Source organism: Carassius carassius, unplaced genomic scaffold (assembly GCF_963082965.1).
Source record: "Carassius carassius unplaced genomic scaffold, fCarCar2.1 SCAFFOLD_125, whole genome shotgun sequence".
NCBI lineage: Eukaryota > Metazoa > Chordata > Actinopteri > Cypriniformes > Cyprinidae > Carassius > Carassius carassius.
Genome location: NW_026775059.1, coordinates 12,378 through 29,021, shown reverse-complemented (window position 1 = coordinate 29,021; position 16,644 = coordinate 12,378). Strand labels below are relative to the sequence as shown.

General features: G+C 40.5%; 2 protein-coding genes across 3 annotated transcripts; one reads left to right on the top strand and one right to left on the bottom strand.

Annotated features, from left to right (window-relative positions):
* The first annotated feature begins 1,806 nt into the window (after positions 1-1,806).
* Positions 1,807-4,334, top strand: LOC132134508 (uncharacterized). Of its 2 annotated transcripts, none has more exons than XM_059547092.1 (5): positions 1,807-3,499; positions 3,600-3,680; positions 3,762-3,806; positions 3,928-3,969; positions 4,114-4,334. In XM_059547092.1, the coding sequence occupies exons 1-5, from the start codon at positions 1,807-1,809 to the stop codon at positions 4,326-4,328; spliced, it is 2,076 nt and encodes a 691-aa protein (XP_059403075.1). In that variant the 3' UTR covers positions 4,329-4,334. The 2 variants fall into 2 exon arrangements, with proteins under 2 accessions (XP_059403075.1, XP_059403074.1); XM_059547091.1 differs by having other exon boundaries at positions 3,759-3,806.
* Positions 4,335-9,724: 5,390 nt separating this feature from the next.
* On the bottom strand, positions 9,725-12,381 carry LOC132134505 (large ribosomal subunit protein uL15-like). The gene is made up of 4 exons (XM_059547089.1): positions 12,250-12,381; positions 12,074-12,149; positions 11,142-11,330; positions 9,725-9,731 (listed from the first exon to the last, which is right to left on the bottom strand). Exons 1-4 carry the CDS (start codon positions 12,350-12,352, stop codon positions 9,725-9,727), a joined length of 375 nt encoding a protein of 124 aa, XP_059403072.1. The 5' UTR covers positions 12,353-12,381.
* Positions 12,382-16,644: the final 4,263 nt, after the last annotated feature.

The window sequence follows — 16,644 nt, the reverse complement described above, 5'->3', positions numbered from 1 at the left end:
CCTCGGCATCCTGGCTAAATTCGCCCATTGGCCTCTGACCATCATGGCCTCCTAACAATCCCCATATCTGCTGATTGGCTTCATCACTCTCTCTCCTCTCCACCAGTAAGCTGGTGTGTGGTGGGCGTTCTGGCGCAATATGGCTGCCGTCGCATCATCCAGGTGGATGCTGCACACTGGTGGTGGATGAGGAGATACCCCCTGACTATGTAAAGCGCTTTGAGTGCATAGAAAAAGCGCTATATAAATGTAATGAATTATTATTATTTATTATTTCAGTGCGCCCTCACAGTGACCGTTATCTACCCTTCAGTGCGCCCTCACAGTGACCGTTATCTACCCTTCAGTGCGCCCTCACAGTGACCGTTATCTACCCTTCAGTGCGCCTTCACAGTGACCGTAATCTACCGTATGCACCGTAGTAGTTTTCCTATATAGTTCATTGGGTACATCCATCAGTAAAAACCATTAAAAATCCTAAAATATTGTTTGTCTAATTACTTTGTCCGCTGAAATTTGGAGACCATGTATTTAAATGGCTACCCTCATACACAATCCATAAAAAACGGATAGAAACATTCTCTAAACAGAAGTTGGTAAAAACCTCAGGTCTTTATTTCAAATCCACTGTGCTTGTGTACAGAGCAAAAACAATAAAATATGTGTTGGCCCCAATACTTACAGAGCGCACTGTAGATGTGTTAACTGGTTCCCGGATTTGAATTTCTGTGTCACATGTCACTCTAGCAAAAGGAAAAGCTTGGTTGCCCCTTTTTTTTGTTTTGTAAGACTGTTATTCAGTTTCAAAGTGCCTAATCTGTTTTGTAATTGCATAGCCTCAAATGATCATTATTTTTTATTACAGGTATGGTCAGAAATTGACCATGCATCTCCTTCAACCAGCGAATGTGTACCACCACTGGAAAGAACAGAGAGTGTATTTGTAAGCAACAACATTAATTACTTGCCTAAGTCTGTCAATTAGGGTTACATAAACTATCTACCTTTTAAGTCACTATTCTTGAAAGTTTGTGTTCTGAAGATCACATTTAACTGTGACAGGGTTTAAAAGGTATACAACTCACCAAGAAATATTTTGATTGTGTACTGCTCTGCATACATCTGTATCATGTCTAAACGTTACACCTTGTTTAAGTGGGGATTGCATTATATGCATAATAATATAATTTGTGTAGAATTCTGAATACCTTTATATTTGTCATGTTTGACTGATTACAGGTTGCCTTCCAAAACCACATGGACACGGATTCCAGCTCTGCAGAAGATGGGAATGTGTCCCACTCCAATCACAAGGTAAAAAATTATAGATGATGGCCACAGTTTATAAGTTTGAAGAATTCGTTAATTTTATCTTGACTGATTTTCGTAACAATTTAAAAGGCAACCATTTCAATGTTTGTTTGATACTTTAGACCCATTCATACTTGATAACTTGCATTTAATTTTGCTTTTATTCATGCAATTAGATATTAGCGTAATTGCGTGCCTGTAACAAAAATGCTTGCTTTTACATTTTTTAGTAGTTTAAAATATAGGGTATTCTTTGTGGATGTTAGAAGGAAAAACTTTTATTCTACAGACATTGGGATATATTGTAGTTCTGTTTCAGTGACACAGACGTTGTATTTAGGAAATTTAATTTGCTGAATTCTGATTAATTTCAGTTTAAAAAGCAAATGCTTGGATATGATTCTGAAGGCTCACTAAGCAGCATGGAAATAACAGAGGATGAATATGTGCCAGGGTCAGATTGTGAAAGTAAGCTCCATAACTTCACTTACAGTCATGCACAGTCAAAAGACTGACGATGGATCTAGAAGATACACCAAAAAGCATTACTGTCTCTTTTGTGAGAAACCACAATCCAAAATCGCCAGGCATCTGGAACTTGTTCATGGAGATCAATCTGAAGTCGCTAAGGCCATTTCATCTCCAAAGAACTCCAAGGAAAGAAAGCTCCAACTGACTATACTAAGGAAACAGGGGGACAGAAAACACAATGTAGATGTCATTAGAAAGGGAAAAGGTGTCATTGTTCCATGTAAACAAACGAGTTCTCCAAATGTCAATCCAAATAAATTCTTACATTGTGCAAATTGCCAAGGACTTTTCAAAAAAAGATTTCTTTGGAAACATATGAAAAGGTGCCCACTTCGAGGTGTTCTTCCAAAACCTGGTAGAACTCGAGCCAAATCGATTTGCGCCTTTGCGCAACCGGTGCAGGAAGGAGTTAGCAAGGGACTGTGGAAACTTCTCTGTGACATGAAACCAGGTGAAGTGGTAGATGTCATAAAGAGTGACCATTGTATCCTCAAGTATGGCGAGCAGAAATACAACATCATGGGACACCGGCGTTCTGATCATGAACTGATCCGTCAGAAAATGCGTGAGTTAGGGAGACTGGTTTTGAAAGGAAGGCAGGTGTCCCCTCTCAAATCACTTGAGGAATACATTGATCCAGCCAACTTCCAACACACAGTTAATGCAGTTAAAGCTGTTACAGGCTTTCAGTGTGAGACAAATAAGATAGCGGTGCCAACGCTAGCCAACAAACTTGGTCAGAGCCTCATGAAGGTTGCTGACATTGTAAGTTGTGATGCAAGGATCTGCGGTGACACAACAAAAGTTCAAAAAGCAGAGGACTTCAAACACATCTATCAGACACGCTGGAGGGAGATGATCTCATGTCATGCTCACCATACCCTGGAAGAAAAAAGGTACAACGCTCCACTGATCTTGCCATTTGCAGACGATGTCAAGAAACTCCATATATATTTAAAGGAGAAACAGCAAGAATACTACAGCACACTTTTTAATGCACCGAACACCAAGACCTGGGCAAAACTGGCTAAAGTCACTCTTGCACAAATGATCATCTTCAACAGAAAAAGGCAAGGGGAAGCCTGTCTGATGCCAGTACAATCATTCGAGTCTCGAGACAAATCTAATTTAAATATTGATATTGCTGACTCTCTCTCAGAAGTTGAACAAGCACTATGCAAGTACTTTAGTCGTGTAGAAATCCGTGGAAAACGCGGAAGGAAAATTGCGGTACTTTTGGCACCGGAAATGATCAAATCCATGGAGTTGCTGGTTAAAACCGGTGAAGTTTGCGGTGTTCCGAAGGAGAACATCTACATGTTTGCAATCCCAGGCTGCGAGACATCATTTCGTGGATCAGACTGCCTGCGCTGCTTTGCCATGGAGTGTGGTGCTAAATGTCCAAAAGCCCTATCGTCCACCAAGTTGCGCAAACACATCTCTACAATGTCCAGAGTTCTTAACATGAACGACACCGAAATGGACCAACTTGCTGATTTCCTGGGACATGATATTCGTATCCACAGGAAATATTACAGATTACCAGAGGGAACACTCCAGCTGGTAAAAATCACTAAAGTCTTGATGGCAATGGAGCAGGGAAGGCTTAACGAATTCAGAGGGAAAGGTCTTGACCAGATCAGCATCAATCCAACAGGTATGTTACCTGTTAATCGTGGTTAAACTACCTGTCAAACGTGTCCTAGTGACTTTGGAAGAATCTGTGCATATCTCTGAATACTAAGACTATATTTCAGAGTGCGTTGAGCCTGATGCTGGGATGGAGAGTGAAACAGAAATGTCAGATCATTCTCATGATGTGACGTCAAGTGAGCCAGGTAAAGATTTGTAAACACTTTTTTTAAAGATGTTTGTAATTTCCATTAGTTAAATAATAATTAAATCATGCCCTCAAGCAGGCACTTCAGGAGTGAATAGCAGCAGGCCAGTAAACACGAATGAAGGTAAGATGTATGAACAGGCAGTTAAATGTTTAACACAATTAGAATATCCAGAATTCCCCCCAAACAGCCTATCAGTAATTAGTAGTTTGATTTAGAAATGTATATGATTGTGTTTCTAAAGGATCTCCAGAGAGGACACAGGAGGTCATGAAAGTAACATCAGGTAAGGAACCTGTCCAGTAATAGTTTTTATTTGCTTTATTTATAAAAGGTCAACAACATCATAAAGAATACAGTAGTATAAAAATAATCCAGTCTTGCACCTACAACACATGCAGTGCAATTAATGTAATTTTCTTGTCATTAGTTCCTAGGAAGAGAAAGTGGAGTGAGGTGGAGATTGCGGCTGTAGAAGAGAAAATGATGAAATGTATTCACTTGGGAGTTACTCCTGGAAAAGTCGACTGCATTGCATGCATTACAGCAGCCCCCAAAGCCCTCGGTGAACGAGACTGGCAGGCGGTAAAGTATTATGTAAAAAACAGGATCACAGCATATGAGAGAAAGACCACTAAAAAGTAAGGTTGATTTTGGTTGTTGATTCTGTTTTTGTGTTTTAGTTGAACTATATTGTTTTTTTGGTCTCAATACCATAGTTGGAAACATTATGTAATTTAAGTTTTGAAAGAGTTAAAACGGCTCGATGTTGGTTTATAAATTTGGTGCTTGGACTTCCTTGTTTTTAAGTCTGCAGGCAAAATGCTGTGTCAGGTTATAAGGAGTTGGTGTAAATGTTTTTTTTTTACTGTACAGTAGCCATACGACAGAGTGCCTATAGTTTTCAATGCCTTTATTCAGGCCCCTTTATGTTTCACATTTTTAATTGTGTTGTGGATTTAATTTTAAATGGATTAATTTATTTTCTGATGGCACATTAGACGAAACGCATCATAAAATATATGTTGTAATATCTGGTGGCAAGCACAGAACCCATACTGTACTGATTAAATTTGGCTGTAGATTCAATTTGTATCAAGGTCGTTTTTATTTCTTTTTTTTTTCAATGACTTAAAGATTCAATTCTTAGAGCATTTCAAAACAAGACAAAAAAAAACTCCATTCCACTGATAAAGTTCATAATTTTAGACAATTAAGAATTGTAGCTCTGATCTACGAACCTTCCCCAATGTGTTATCACTGGTTAACTACAGGATACTTGACTTTACCTCAAACATAAAACATACTTTTAACAGTAAGCTTACCATGGATACGTTTAATTGGTTTGGTAATTTTAATATTTTTTTGTGTATCTACTTGTTGTGTGCTCTGTCAGGTTTAGGGTGGGTGTTTGTAAAAGCACTCTGTGACAACTTTGTTTTAAAGGGCTTTATAATATTTATTAGATTGACTTGACTTTGATAAGAGCAGCAAAATCACATTCAACATATCATAATAATCAGTAAATGTAGCAACTGAATTGTGTAAGAATGAGTTAAATGCAGTATATGATTGTGGCAGTCTTAGAGAACTGAAATGACTTGCAGTTGAAGATTGCATGTTGTTCAAGTTCATTTTTGAAGTTAAAGGGACTGTAAGTAGGAATTACTCCCATCTAGTGGTGAAATTGTATTTTGCATTCAAACTAATTTTGCTCTCCAGCGCCTCGCTTTTTCAAATGCGCGTTGCATCTACGGTAGGCGATATGTACCAAAAAGCTTTGACAGGATGTCTTCTAATAGCACTTCGTTTTGGCGACGATGTTTTCTTCTCCTGTGGCGCGGCATATGTATGGTCCATAATAAGAATGCAATCCAGCCTTTTAAACTTGCCGGTGCAGTTTCAAGCGCCTCTCACTGCTCTGCACCTGCGTTTCTGGCTCTGACCGAAAACGCGTTGTGGAAACGCGTTGGCTTAGTACTTTTTGTCCCTCTCTGCTATTATAGTTTTGCAAGATGGCGGAACTACATGGAAGCCTCCGTCGACCTACCCGTCCCATGTATATAAAGATAATAAATTCTTCATTTATGAGGATTAGTTTAAACATTGGCATAGGTATTTGTACACCATTGAGGGCATATTTATGAGTAAAAATATTGATTTTAGATAATAAAATACCTAAAAAGTTACTTATTGTCCCTTTAAGCTGAACTAACTTATTAAACCACCCTATTTTTTTTATTATTATTGTTTATTTAAAAGGGACAATGCACATAAATTTTTGTTTTACACAAAATGTAAATGTCCCTTGGCAGGTAGACACAAAAAAATACATTTTAGAAAACAATTTAACAAAATAGATACATAAATACAATACAAAGAAGGGCAGTACCTAAGACAATATAAACCAACTATTAATGATTGCAGTTTTGAGTCTTTTTAATCCATTTCTTAAGTGTAAATTTAAATGATAAATAGCTGGTGCTCTCTCTGAGTTCCATAGGGAGGCAGTTCCAATAATTTGAGGCCCGTACTGAGAAGACTGTTTGGCCAAACTTACTACGTCTATACGGTACAACACAGTCTCCCCTGGTAACTGCCCTTGTTGCCCTGCCACTACTGTTCTTCTGTTGTATAAAGTCACCCAGTGGTGGAGGTGCAAGTCCATGTAAAATTTTAAAAATAAGCCAGGCATGTAGATAATGTAAAAAACTAATAAAATTGAATAAATTATATTTAGTAATAATATTGCAGTGGTGATAGCTGATAGCTGAGGTTTTTGATTAATATTTTTAAGGTTTGCTTATAAAGGGTTTCTATTGGTTTAAGAGTTGTCACATTTGCTTGGGACCAGCTTGTAAAACAATATATGTGAGAAAAAAATCATGTCATACATAAAGAGTTTGGCTGCCTCTGTTGTTAAATAAGGCCTTGTGTGTCTGAAGTTAGCCAGATTATATCTAATGGTATTAGCCACCTTTTTAACATGCTTTTTAAAAGTTAAATTAGAATTTAAAGTAATACCAAGGTATTTAAACTCAGACACAATCATGAGTTTTTCTCCTTCAATAAAAACATCAGCCTGCTGTGCACTTGTGGACCTCTTAGAAAAGAACACACAGACTGTTTTATTAATATTAAGATGCATAACTGACATTTCTAGCCATTCGGAAACATGCACCAGTGCTTCAGTTAATTTAGTTGCAGCCTGTTGTTTGTTTTTGGCATGCAAATAAAGAACTGTATCATCTGCATACATATGCACATTAACAGATTGACAGACTGAAGGCAAATCATTAATGTACAGGCAAAACAAGATAGGGCCCAATACTGACCCCTGGGGTACACCAATATTACAATCAAGATATGAAGAGTAAGAATTACCAATATGTATACTCGGTTTCCTGTTAGTTAAATATGACTCCATCCATTTCATGGCCTCATCTGAGAAATTAAAAAAAGATAATTTTGATAATAGTCTCCGGTGATTCACAGTGTCAAAAGCCTTTTTAAGGTCCAGAAACACTGCACCTACTATACCACCCTCATCTAATTGTAACTTGATATTTTCAAGGAGGAAACAGTTAGCTGTCGCTGTAGAATGGTTTGTGCGAAATCCAAATTGCATTGGATGCAAAGGGGTGTAGCACAAGTTTAGATGTTTTTTCAGCTGTTCTGCTACCCATTTTTCGGTCACCTTGGATATCACTGATAAAATACTAATGGGTCTATAATTTGATACCATTGTTTTATCACCAGACTTATAGATTGGAGATACTACTGCTTTTTTTCCAGGAGCTTGGAAAAGTACTTTGCCTAACTGACAGGTTGATCAGATGTGCAATAGGGCGAGCAAGTGCGTCCCTGTGTTATTTTAAAAATGTGGTATCCAAACCATGTGAATTCCTTGCTTTTGAATTGTTTTAGCGAGGTTATGATTTTTATAACCTCTGATTCAGATATTTCCTTTATTTTAAAAATAGGTTTAGCTTTATCAATAGGAATAGATGTTATAGTTTCAGTTGGGATACCTTGAGCCAGCTCCCTGACTGAATTTATAAAGAAATCATTAAATGTTCTTGCTATCATATCATTATCTTGATATTTGAATTTTCTCATAGAATCGATTTCTTGAGGTCGAATTCACAGATTTTTTTCTAGTTAGTTTCCTTACCAGCGGTGTGATATGATCGGACAGACCAGTCAGCAGATTATGTGATGTAGTTACTCTCTCAGGTCTATTCGTAAATATCAGATCAATTAGAGTCTGAGAGGAGTTGGTTATTCTTGTTGGACCTTGTATCAGTTGGGAAAGATTTAATTTATTTGTTATCACTAAGTTTTTTTCTCTCCGTTTTTTTCTCCCAATTTATATTAAAGTCACCCATTAGTATTAACTCCTTTTTACCATCACATTGCTTAAGAATATTATGGAGATGCTCATAAAATATGTTATTGGTTGATGGTGGTTGATATAGGTAAATGACAAATGAAAGACATTTGAGGAGATAGTGACATATTCAACCCAATATACTCCATGTCTATTTCCTGTGACCATTCAATGAGGTTACATGTTATTGTGTTTTTAACATATACTAGCAATCCCCCCCCCTGCCCTTATTTCTTGCCTCCTAAACACATTATACCCAGAAATGTCAAAGGCAGCCTCAGGTGAGTGCTTGTTAAGCCATGTATCGGAGAGACCAAGAAAGTCCAAGTTAGAGTGAGACAGTAAGTGTTCTAGATGATTGCTTTTAGGAGACAATACTACGTATATTTAAATGTCCGCCGAGTAATCCCTTGGGTTTGGATTGCGGATCCCAGATCAGTTTCGCATGATTAAGAGTTTTAAAAAAGTTAATTCTTAGATTTTTCAGAATCGCCGGGTTTAGTCCCCAGTGTTGCTGATTATAAGTGGGCTTTTTAACTGGATTTGGGTTTGGTTGGCCCCATTTTCTTGTGAGGGCGGAGCAGTCAAAGTTTGAAACTCACCGCCACCCGGCGCTCGCGGACAGGAACGCTCTCCACACAACATCCGAGGCAAGTCCCCAACAACCGCGGCCGCAACAGGCAAAGCAGGGACAGCACACCGTGCATCGGCACCAGAAAAAAGCGCCACATCAAAAGTGCCGCTCCCCAGCCAGGACGAAGCAGCCAGGCCACTCCACTCGCCGCCGCTATCCCCCCGCTGCAACAGGTCCCCCCCGCGCACACCTCCACTCGCTGACGGAGGCATCGCCAAAGCAGGAGGAAAATCCAAAACATCCAAAGGCGGCAGCAGATCGCCAGCGGAGGCCAGGCGAGGCCCTGGGTTCAGTTGAATATCACCAGCTAGCAGGAGGATTGCCATCAGGTGGATGATTTTTCGGTGCGGTTGTTTCAAGTTCTCAGCTCCTCGAGTATTTGTCCATGTTGGTGGTTGGTAGCACGGCCATTGTTTCGAATTTTGGCATAAACCACATATTGCACCATGGATTGAGATTGAAGCCAAGACGATCGTCGCGTTCACAGCCAGATTGTTGTTGTTGTTGTTGGCCTGAATGGCAACTTCGCACGGATAGTAGCAGTAGTGCAAACACATAGTTTAAAACAAATAATCTTTGAACTATGTCGGCTAGTTTACGGGTTTTGTGTGTATATTTAGAACACAATCTGGGGTTTTTTTGTAGGAAGGCAAATTTGTCAATGTTGTTTGCGTGCGCTCCAGCATGACCTGCCAGACTGCTGTTGCCATCTTTGCCCATCTCTAACTCTAACTTTTAACAAACCAATATAACTTCAGGAAATACCATTATGAATTGGCCAGCTGGCCATATTATGACCTTTCTTTGTCTGTAGATTACACTGGTTTGTCCCCAGATTGGACATCCATGTGAACTTGATACACTAGTTGGTCAGGGTTTTGTCCCCAGATGGGACTTCTGTTAATGCCCATATAAGGAGTTGTCCCCACCTGTCCCCAGATTACCACCTACCTTTATTTTAATGAATTACATTTTAAGAGAGGTATTTATTAAACTTTTTTTTTTTTATGCGTTTATCTAGTCTCTAGGATGTCAGGAAAGTGGTGTCCCCAATATGTGGTCAATAACTGGTGCCCCCACGAGGAACCCCAAACAAGTGTGTGTGTGTGTGTGTGTGTGGGTGTGTGGTGTGAGGTGTGTGGTGTGAGGTGTGTGTGAGGTGTGTGTGTGTGTGGTGTGTGAGGTGTGCGTGTGTGTGGTGTGTGTGTGAGGTGTGCGTGTGTGTTGTGTGTGTGTGAGGTGTGAGGTGTGTGTGTGTGGTGTGTGTGTGTGTGTGAGGTGTGTGTGTGGTGTGAGGTGTGCGTGTGTGTTGTGTGTGAGGTGTGTGTGAGGTGTGCGTGTGTGGTGTGTGTGAGGTGTGTGGTGTGAGGTGTGTGTGGTGTGTGTGAGGTGTGGTGTGTGTGTGTGTGTGTGAGGTGTGTGTGAGGTGTGTGTGTGTGTGGTGTGTGTGAGGTGTGTGTGTGGTGTGTGTGAGGTGTGTGTGGTGTGTGAGTGTGTGTGTGGTGTGTGTGTGAGAGGTGTGTGTGAGGTGTGTGTGTGTGTGTGTGTGTGTGTGTGTGAGGTGTGTGTGAGGTGTGTGTGAGGTGTGTGTGTGTGTGTGTGTGAGGTGTGTGTGTGTGTGAGGTGTGTGTGTGTGAGGTGTGTGTGTGGTGTGTGTGGTGTGTGTGTGTGTGTGTGGTGTGTGTGAGGTGTGTGAGGTGTGTGTGTGTGTGTGTGTGAGGTGTGTGTGTGTGAGGTGTGTGTGAGGTGTGTGTGTGGTGTGTGTGGTGTGTGTGTGTGAGGTGTGTGTGAGGTGTGTGTGGTGTGTGTGTGGTGTGTGTGTGTGAGGTGTGTGTGTGTGTGGTGTGTGTGTGTGTGTGGTGTGTGTGTGTGAGGTGTGTGTGAGGTGTGTGAGGTGTGTGTGAGGTGTGTGTGAGGTGTGTGAGGTGTGTGTGAGGTGTGTGTGAGGTGTGTGAGGTGTGTGTGTGTGTGTGTGTGTGAGGTGTGTGTGTGTGAGGTGTGTGTGAGGTGTGTGTGTGGTGTGTGTGGTGTGTGTGAGGTGTGTGTGTGTGTGTGAGGTGTGTGTGTGTGAGGTGTGTGTGAGGTGTGTGTGGTGTGTGTGTGGTGTGTGTGTGTGAGGTGTGTGTGTGTGTGGTGTGGTGTGTGTGTGGTGTGTGTGTGTGAGGTGTGTGTGAGGTGTGTGTGGTGTGTGTGTGGTGTGTGTGTGTGAGGTGTGTGTGTGTGTGGTGTGTGTGTGTGTGTGGTGTGTGTGTGTGAGGTGTGTGTGAGGTGTGTGTGTGGTGTGTGTGAGTGTTTGTGTGTGAGGTGTGTGTGTGAGGTGTGTGTGTGGTGTGTGTGTGTGTGGTGTGTGTGGTGTGTGTGTGTGTGAGGTGTGTGTGTGGTGTGTGTGAGGTGTGTGTGTGTGTGAGGTGTGTGTGTGTGTGTGAGGCTACACAGGTCTGGACTCACAGCACGCACGACGTCGATGATGGGTGCTGGGCCGTCCGTCTTCTTGCTGTAGTTGACCCTCGTCTGCTCGCTGACCAGTGTCCACAGCTTGTCCAGGTTAATGGTGGGGCAGAAAAGCGTGTTCCTCTTCAAGTGGTAGTGTCTCATGCCCACCTTCCCAAAATAACCAGGATGACTGCAAGAAACAAACCCAAGAATTAAAGAAGCGTCACATTCACAAACAGCCATTTCTAGTCAGAAACACTCACTTCTGCAGACTTCACAAAGCTACATTTAAGACTTCAAAAACTATAAGTTATAGCTGGGCAATTCTGCAGATTTTATTAATTCATATGTAATGTTTCACCACCATCTTTTAGAAGTTAAGGAATCACGATTTTGAGAAGAAATATTACCAAACATTAGATTTAGACACTTTGATAATGATCCAAACACATGTGATGGACCAGAAATACGTCACTAGAGCCGTTCACACGGACAGAAGCAGGAAAAACATGCAGGATGACGACAGCTGACCTCTTTTAACTTGAACACTGCTCAGAAAGCAGCTTCATGCAAGACTTTTACATTTAGCAGAGGCTTTTATCCAAAGTGTCTTACAGGACAACAAATCAAATCATCACAATAGTGCTGTGACACGTCTCAGTTAGCATAACAGGATATAACGAGGGTTTTTATTATAATAAAAAAGAAAACCAATAGAACAGAAAAAGAATAGAGACGAGCACAAAAGTCAAGCACATCCATGTTCAAAGAGAAGCAATGGAAAAGCAGCATAATCTAAAAAAACCTGTAAATATTACTGTTTATTATTATTAATATGTCTGATATTTCATGTTCGATGTTTGTTGCAGACAGCAAGAGGTTTGTTTAACATTAACTTGATGTGTGCTGCAGCTGGAACAGAATTAAACTCACTATTTGTCGAAGTTGATTCTGTGATGGTGCATGCCCCCAGCATTGCCTCGACCCCCGGGGTGCTTCCTGTGCTTGCCTAAAGAACACAGAGGACTGCCATCAAGAGCTCAGCTCAGCACACACACACACACACACACACACACACACACACTCCAGCCATCAGCGCGCGCACTGACCGATGCGCCCGTGCCCGTGGCTGACGTGCCCGCGCAGCTTCCTGGTCTTCGACTGTTTGGTCGGCTGTGGAGAAAACACATTAGAGTCACTTCTGAGAAACATCAGTGCTAATATATCTCTGTCCCGGAGACCATCTGCATAATACAGACCGAGGATCACTTAAACTGACGGGGAACCACATCAACCACTCATACAGCGGGTCTGACTCTACTTCATGAAGGATTGAGAAGGATCATGTTTTAATCACAGTCAGAGAGCCGCTCATAAACACCTACCATGGCGGAAGAGAACCCAAAGAGGACAGCGCTGCAGCGCTGCTGTGATCTCGCGAGATAATGCGTGTCGATCGCGTCGAGCGGGATCTCAGCGAGAGAGCGCCGCCTGCAGACTGGAGTCAAAACTACTGCAGTTTTCATTCTCTGCCGATTCTCCGATTTTCAGTATTACAACATCATCGTCATTATTATTATTATAAAATGTTCCTTCTTATTTAATCCAACATGTCTAATTGTGTATATGCAGTAAAAAAAAAAACATCTAGGCCTTAATCATAGATTGTAAAACGGAAAGACATTTATTAGTCGGGAGGTTATTAAGATTTACCACACACCTTCGCCACACGAAAGGCTTTAGTTTAATTCCAATGTAGGCTACACCTTTTTTAATGTAATAAGATCAAGGTAAATGTGTTTGACAAACATTACACAGGATATAAACACGATGGGCTGTATACCAATACAAATTGTGTTACATATTTGTTGACTATTGAGTGTTTTCGGGTCATTCTTTATTTGTGGTGGCAAGTGGTGTCCCTCTACTTTAAAACAGTTTAAATAAACTTTAAATACCATTTAAAAAATTGTTGTTGCATTTTTGTATTCTGTAGGATAAAAACAATTTTTGCACTATTAATAATTACATTTTTGTATTAAAATACATATTTTATTGGGTTTGAGAGATTACTTTTGTAACAAAATATGCATGTTCCCGCCATACCTCAGAGAGGTTTCATAGAATGTAATGGCAACAATATAAAATTTTTTACACAAATAAAGTGGTTATATTGTGAATATAGATTTAATTCAACATGTACAATTCTATTAAATTGTTTTTAAAAATACACATTTTGTAATATTTAAGAAAAAAGTAGTGTCCCCCAAATTCATGTCTGTGGTGTTACATCAATGGACATCGTCCCTTTAAGAAAAGGGGGAAATCTATTTGGCCTACTTCCTGTGTGTAAAGGCCATTGCAGGTGCTGGTTGATCTGAGGGGTGCATGGTGAGTACATTCTTTCTTATTAATTTTCTTAAAGTTAGCTAAATTCCTGACAATTTCATGTGTCGCACTTTATTAGTGTCTGTGGTGTTATGTTGATAACTTGCAGATTTTACAAATTTTAATCAAAATTTTGATAATTGCATGTTTATTCATATCTCCAAAATATGCCCTGATCTTTCAATCATCATGATGGCAGCCTCCATTTTATAAAAGTCTGGATTTAGGCTAATTTGTCTGTGGTGTTACTGTCTGTGGTGTTACTGCCTATCCTGGTAACACCACAGACTCTATAGTAACTCCACAGACAATATACAACCAGCAATGTTGTATTTTTAATAAAACACATAGAACAGCCATAATCACATAATTGTATCTCTCTTGTCAGGTATGGCAAGATTAACTTCTGCTGAAAAGCATCGTCTTTATAGACAGCGCAGAGATGCAGACCCAGTTCCCAATCCATTGTGCAGACAACTTTTTGAGAGAGTGAGAAACGCTCACTGTGAGAAACAGTGTTTATGTAGTGTTTTAATAATTTTTTATTCAGTTTCTCTCTAAATGTTCTTTTATCAGAGAAGATAGTTCTTGTAACCTTGTAATCTTACTCATGATGAATTTCAGTATTTTGCTCAATAAACTTTATATATATATATATATATGTATATATATACAGGTCCTTCTAAAAAAATTAGCATATTGTGATAAAGTTCATTATTTCCATAATGTAATGATAAAAATTAAACTTTCATATATTTTAGATTCATTCCACACCAACTGAAATATTTCAGGTCTTTTATTGTTTTAATACTGATGATTTTGGCATACAGCTCATGAAAACCCAAAATTCCTATCATGAAAAGGTTCTCTAAACGAGCTATTAACCTAATCATCTGAATCAACTAATTAACTCTAAACACCTAAGACACAGTAGGACACGGTAAGACACAGAAAGAAATTTCTGAACGAACAGGCTGTTCCCAGAGTGCTGTATCAAGGCACCTCTGTGGGAAGTCTGTGGGAAATAAAAAGTGTGGCAAAAAACGCTGCACAACGAGAAGAGGTGACCGGACCCTGAGGAAGATTGTGGAGAAGGACCGATTCCAGAGCTTGGGGGACCTACGGAAGCAGTGGACGGAGTCTGGAGTAGAAACATCCAGAGCCACCGTGCACAGGCGTGTGCAGGAAATGGGCTACAGGTGCCGCATTCCCCAGGTCAAGCCACTTTTGAACCAGAAACAGTGGCAGAAGCGCCTGACCTGGGCTACAGAGAAGCAGCACTGGACTTTTGGACAAATTTTGCATGTCATTCGGAAATCAAGGTGCCAGAGTCTGGAGGAAGACTGGGGAGAAGGAAATGCCAAAATGCCTGAAGTCCAGTGTCAAGTACCCACAGTCAGTGATGGTCTGGGGTGCCATGTCAGCTGCTGGTGTTGCTCCACTGTGTTTTATCAAGGGCAGGGTCAATGCAGCTAGCTATCAGGAGATTTTGGAGCACTTCATGCTTCTGTCTGCTGAAAAGGTTTATGGAGATGAAGATTTCGTTTTTCAGCACGACCTGGCACCTGCTCACAGTGCCAAAACCACTGGTAAATGGTTTACTGACCATGGTATTACTGTGCTCAATTGGCCTGCCAACTCTCCTGACCTGAACCCCATAGAGAATCTGTGGGATATTGTGAAGAGAAAGTTGAGAGATGAAAGACCCAACACTCTGGATGAGCTTAAGGCCGCTATCGAAGCATCCTGGGCCTCCATTACACCTCAGCAGTGCCACAGGCTGATTGCCTCCATGCCACGCCGCATTGAAGCAAAAAGGATTCCCGATCAAGTATTGAGTGCATAACTGAACATAATTATTTGAAGGTTGACTTTTTTTGTATTAAAACACTTTTCTTTTATTGGTCGGATGAAATATGCTAATTTTTTGAGACAGGCATTTTGGGTTTTCATGAGCTGTATGCCAAAATCATCAGTATTAAAACAATAAAAGACCTGAAATATTTCAGTGTGCAATGAATCTAAAATATATGAAAGTTTAAGTTTTATCATTACATTATGGAAAATAATGAACTTTATCACAATATGCTAATTTTTTGAGAAGGACCTGTATATATATATATTATTACTTCTGCATTGTGTCCCCAACTAAGCAAGCCAGAGGCGACAGCGGCAAGGAACCGAAACTCCATCGGTGACAGAATGGAGAAAAAAACCTTGGGAGAAACCAGGCTCAGTTGGGGGGCCAGTTCTCCTCTGACCAGACGAAACCAGTAGTTCAATTCCAGGCTGCAGCAAAGTCAGATTGTGCAGAAGAATCATCTGTTTCCTGTGCTCTTGTCCTGGTGCTCCTCTGAGACAAGGTCTTTACAGGGGATCTGTATCTGGGGCTCTAGTTGTCCTGGTCTCCGCTGTCTTTCAGGGATGTAGAGGTCCTTTCTAGGTGCTGATCCAGCATCTGGTCTGGATACGTACTGGATTCGGGTGACTGCAGTGACCCTCTGATCTGCTATGGTGACCTCGGAACAAGAGAGAAACAGACAAATATTAGCGTAGATGCCATTCTTCTAATGATGTAGCAAGTACATAGGGTGTTATGGGAAGTGTTTCCGGTTCCGGTTTACCTAATTAATGCAGCCTAAAAATCCTTTAACGGATTTGGATATTAAAAGCATATTAGTAAATTATGTGTATGCCAGGTTAAAGAGATGGGTCTTTAATCTAGATTTAAACTGCAAGAGTGTGTCTGCCTCCCGAACAATGTTAGGTAGGTTATTCCAGAGTTTAGGCGCCAAATAGAAAAAAAGGATCTGCCGCCCGCAGTTGATTTTGATATTCTAGGTATTATCAAATTGCCTGAGTTTTGAGAACGTAGCGGACGTAAAAATGTAAAAGGAGCTCATTCAAATACTAAGGTGCTAAACCATTCAGGGCTTTATAAGTAATAAGCAATATTTTAAAATCTATACGATGTTTGATAGGGAGCCAGTGCATTGTTGACAGGACCGGGCTAATATGGTCATACTTCCTGGTTCTAGTAAGAACTCTTGCTGCTGCATTTTGGACTAGCTGTAGTTTGTTTACTAAGCGTGCAGAACAACCACCCAATAAAGCAT